At 50.8% G+C, this 5,086-nt stretch overlaps 1 protein-coding gene across 2 annotated transcripts in view; it reads left to right on the plus strand.

The window, feature by feature from the left end:
* Positions 1 to 592: 592 nt before the first annotated feature.
* The window catches only part of CUNH10orf88 (chromosome unknown C10orf88 homolog), a 16,681-nt gene continuing 12,187 nt past the window's right edge, over positions 593 to 5,086 (plus strand). The window contains exons 1-3 of one of the 2 annotated variants that reach the window (XM_034990292.1): positions 593 to 959; positions 1,581 to 1,784; positions 2,778 to 2,847. In XM_034990292.1, coding sequence (XP_034846183.1) covers positions 754 to 959; positions 1,581 to 1,784; positions 2,778 to 2,847 — 480 coding nt within the window. In that variant the 5' untranslated portion in view covers positions 593 to 753. The remainder of the gene's footprint in view (positions 960 to 1,580; positions 1,785 to 2,777; positions 2,848 to 5,086) is intronic. The other variant, XM_034990293.1, reaches the window with a different exon arrangement.

The raw sequence follows: 5,086 nt of genomic DNA on the forward strand, positions 1-5,086 counted from the left end.
GCCCCGCTCCTGCTCGCTCCTGCCAGGGCCAGGGCTGCGGACCACGGCTGCGGGGGCCGCCCCTGGGGCCCCGGTCTCCCGCCACCTCCCCTCCAGCGCTGAGGCCACAGGGAGCGAGGTCAGCCCCGTCGACATCCCGCCCTCGCGCCCGCGGGGCACTGGCTCGGCCACGTCCAAACCTCCGCCTGCTACAGCCAAGGGGCCGGCGGGCACGCACCCAGCGCCCGCTCGCTCCGCTGCTGTCGGCGGCAAGGCCGCGGCGTCCACTGCAGACACAGCGACGGTCGGCAGCAGGTCCTCCGGGGCGCGTGCAGCGACCGCACCACTCCTACCTGACCACCGACTCTCCACAGTGGGCCGACCGTCCCGGGCGGCCGGCAACCAACGTCCACAGAGCCTGCCACGTCCGCGGGCCCACGTGCAAAAACCGCCCGGTTCCCGCGCGCCCGCGCTGCGCCTGCGCACACTTCCAGCGGTAGGTCCAGGTGCCGTCGGGGCGCATGCTCCGTCCTGGGGTTCTGCCCCCTCCGCCCCCCCTCCCAGTTTGGAAGCGCGTTGCTGCAGCCGGCTGGCGCGCGCATGCATGTCTCCGGTACCTGGTTTTCTTCGCGGCTGGGCGAGGAGCCGCGGGGCTTGGGTTTGAAGCCAGCCGAGCCGGAAGCCGGTCTGCTCCTTCGCCTCCCCTCTGTTCCTGGCGGAAACGCAAGCCCTGGAAGAGAGGTTCCGGGCTCAGCCTGAACTGGCGGCGGCAGAATGGAGACCGGGGCCGAGGACGTGGGACTGACCCGCCGCCCGATGCTGGCCTCTTCCTGGGATGCCGCCTGCGGAGCCCTGGCCCACAGCCTCCGTCTCACCCGGGCTGACGTCGGCGCCCGGGACTTGGACTGGGAGGAACCGCTGGCTCCGCCTGCCCCGGGGTGCGCCGGGCCGGCGGGGACTGGGGCCGCCGCTGCGGGAAGGTCGTGCCCCTGGGGAAGCCGGGAAGGCGGGTGGGGGCCGTGCGGGGAGAGGGTGTGGGCCCGGGATCCGGGAGCCGAGCTGGCGGCAGGTGTGTGCGGGGAGCGGGGCCGGAGGCGGGGCCGGGGCCGTGAGTGTCGGGCGCGGGGCCGGCGGCCGGGGACCCGCTCCGCCGCCGGGTCGGAACCGGGCTCCGCCCCCCCCTCCGCGCGCAAAACCGGCAGAGGCCTCCTGTCGACCCGAGTCGGCGTTAATAAGTGGGACTGTCGAGAGCCCCCATGGGCTTCGTTATGGAAGAGATAGGCGTTTGCCTCGTGGTGTCTTCTGTTGCCCACTGTGGTGCACACAGTAGGTCCCAGCGAACTTTCTCTCTTGAAATGAGACGTACCTACCGGCGATCGCGTCGGCAATCGAGGGAGCCGTAGAGGGCAAAGCCCTGGTGTCCGGAGTGTGCATGTCCTTGGGAATCTGTGTCCAGCGTCTGTTGGGTGCTCGGGAAGGTGCGGGGACCTCGGTGGTAAATGAAGACGTGAGTTAGGAGGACGACCGTGGCCTGATAAGAGGCTTGTGGGCGGTGTTCGGACAAGTAGACTGAGGCAAATGCTGGACGGTTTTCTTTTCAGCCAAGATCTGGTGGTTCTGAAGAGCAGCCTGAACAGCCCCGATGAAAAGCCCTGCTTCCTTTACCTGAGATGTGACCCTAACGGAGGCGAGGAAATCGTTGCTGTTGGCATTTTGAGTTCAGCAAGAAATATGGAAGTGTACTTAGGAGACGAGTACTGTGGAACCAGTAGGGGCAAGAATGTTTGTAGTGATCGGGATCACAGGTTGGTAACTCGTTAAGGCGGCAGTGTTCTCGCGCGGCGGTGTGACTGTCCTCGGCCTTTGTGGTGTTGGTTGGTGGCCTGACACTGAGGCCAGACGCCGGGGAGGAGAAGATGAAAACGTCACCATTCCTAATAGCCCAAAGGTTGCAGGAGGGGCAGTTTCTCAGTTTCTCCCTTTAAGGGCTCTTTGAGATAGTCTAAGCTTTCTCGTTGTCGTAAATGCGGAGATTTCGGGCTGAGTGAGGGAGGTGACTGGCTAGAGGGTCGTACAGTCAGTCCCTATTCCTGCCCCTCGGCTTTCTCCATGAGCACACAGTGGTCTGTTTCCCAAAGGCAATTGGGCGGTTAGTCTGCAACGTTGAACACATGTTTCTGAAAGGAAGCCCATCACAAACGGTGCGCAGGCCCGAGACGGTGCCCCACAGCCGTCTGTGTAACCCACAGGTCCGCGCGTTAGCCTGTGATTTTTCTCCAGGTCTGATACAAGGATTCTACCCGAATTCAACCTCAGGGTTTAAGGAAGGGCTTAGAAGCAATTAGAAAAAGTGGTGTTTTTTCCTTTGAGTATAGTTGACGCAACATTGCATTAGCTTCAGGTGTACGCCATAGTGATTCGGCATCTTCATAGGTTATGCTGTGCTCACCACGAGTATAACTACCGTCTGTTACTGTACGATATTATGTCAAGATCGTTGACATATTGCTACTGCAATATCCTCTGTGGCCACGCAAGTCTACTACAGTATCATTGACTGTATTGCCTATACTGTACCTTTTATTCCCACTACTTACTCATTCCATAACCAGAAGCCTGTATCTCTCTCACGCCCCTTCATCCATTTTGCCCATCCCTCTGACAGCGGTCCGTCTGTTTTCTGTATTTATAGCTGATTCTGCTGTTTCTTTGTTTATTCCTTTGGAACAATTCATTTTTAAATGTAACTGTTCAAACTAATAGAAGTAAAATTGATTTAAATTCCGTTTTATTTTTAGTGAGCACAGAATTGTTTTCTACAAAAAATATTTAAAATTGGAGTCCTCCAGCCATGCTTGTAAAGTAAAGGTAAGTCATCACTAGATTTTAACTAGTTTGACAACTGCAAATGTTTTTGTATGATTTGTACTTGTTTTCTGTTGGTTCAGTCATATGGTTAGTCCAGCTTTGTTCCTTATTATCTTTATATAAAAATATGGTGTCGTGAAAACTATAAGCAGTTTTGGCTTTATTATATCAAGAAAGATATAGGGAGATATATCAAGAAAGAAGGGAATTGGGGAAGTTTTAGAGAAGAGCATCCAAAAGTTAAAGGGATTGGGACTGATGTCTTGAATATGAAAAATATCATTGCGGTGAACTTTAGTGTTCTCACTGGAGCCTAGAGAAAAGTTACTGAGCTGGAAGGCATAGACCCAGGATATTCCTCCTGTTTTGTTGCGTAGTCAAATGACCATGGGCAGGCTCTTTATTTCTTTCGAACTACTTCATGGATAAATTAAGGGACAAAAAAAAAAAACTTGGTATGTACATGAATGTTCATCACCATTCCTAATAGCCAAAAGGTTGCAAAGAAAACAACCCAACGGTCCATCACTGAATGTGTAAACAAAATATGGAATACCCACACAATCGAAAAGTACTCGGTCATGAAAACCATATAGAAACACAGATGAACCTTGAAACATACCGTGCAAAAGAACTTGGGATCACATATTGTATGATTCTCTGTGTATGTATATATAAGGTCCAGAACATGCAAATCCACAGAGACTGAAAGTAGATTACTTACTATCTAGGGCTGGGAGGGAGTGGGGGGGTGGGTATTGGTGGGATGGGGAGTGACTGCCAGGGGGAACATGGCTACTTTTTGGGTGATGTTCTAAAAGTGCAATGACTCTCACCAAAAACCATAAGATACCTAGGAATAAACCTAACCAAAGAGGTGAAAGATCTACTTTCTGAAAACTACAGAAAACTTATGAATGAAATTGAAGAGGACACGAAGGAATGGAAAAACATTCCATGCTCATGGACTAGGGGATCAAACATTGTTCAAATGTCTATACTACCCAAAGCAATCTATACATTTAATGCAATCCCTATCAACATACCATGAGCATTTTTCACAGAGCTAGAACAAACAACCCTAAAATTTGTACAGAACCACAGAAGACCCCATGTAGCAAAAACAGTCCTGAAAAAGAAAAACAAAGCTGGAGGCGTTACGATTCTGGACGTCAAGCTATACTACAAAGCTGTAGTCATCAAGGTAGTATGGTACTGGCACCTAAACAGATACGTAGATCAATGGAACAGAATAGAAAACCCAGAAACGGAGCCACGACTATGTGGTCAACTAACCGTCAACAAAGTGGGAAAGGATATCCAATGGAAAAAAGACTGTCTCTTCAACAAATGGTGTTGGGAAAATTGGACAGCAACATGCAGAAGAATGAAGCCGGACCACTGTCTTACACCATGTACAAAAATAAATTTAAAAAGGATGAAAGACCTAAATGTGAGACAGGAAACCATCCAAATCCTAGAGGAGAACATAGGCAGCAACGTCTTTGATCTTGGCCACGGCAACTTCTTGCCAGAGACAAGGGAAACAAAAGCCAAAATGAAGTATTGGGACTTCATCAAGATAAAAAGTTTCTGCACGGTGAAGGACGCGACAAAACTAAAAGGCAGCCTACGGAATGGGAGAAGATATTTGCAAATGACATCTGATAAAGGGTTAGTATCCAAAGTCTTTAAAGAACTTATCAAACTCAACACCCAAAACACAAATAATCCAGTGAAGAAATGGGCAGAAGACATAAACAGACATTTTCCAAAAAGACCTACAAATGGCTAACAGACATGTGAAAAGATGCTCAACATCACTCATCATCAGGGAAATGCAAATCAAAACCGTGATGAGATATCAGCTGACACGTGTCAGAATGGATAAAATTAACAACACAAGAAACAACGGGTGTTGGTGAGGATGTGGAGAAAGGGGAACCCTCTTGCACTGTTGGTGGGAATGCACACTGGTGCAGCCACTCTGGAAAACAGTATGGAGGTTCCTCAAAAAAGTTAAAAAATAGAACTGCCCTTCGACCCAGCAGTTGCACCACCAGGTAACAACCCAAAAGATACAAAAATACAGATTGGAAGGGGTACATGCACCCCAGTGTTTATAGCAGCATTATCAACAATGATGTTTATAGCAGCCAAACTATGGAGAGAGCCCAAATGTCCATCAGCTGATGAATGATTAAGGATGTGGTATATGTATACGATGGGATATTACTCA

Source organism: Mirounga leonina, unplaced genomic scaffold, assembly GCF_011800145.1.
Source record: "Mirounga leonina isolate KUSES-001 unplaced genomic scaffold, KU_Mleo_1.0 Mir_513, whole genome shotgun sequence".
Taxonomy (NCBI): domain Eukaryota; kingdom Metazoa; phylum Chordata; class Mammalia; order Carnivora; family Phocidae; genus Mirounga; species Mirounga leonina.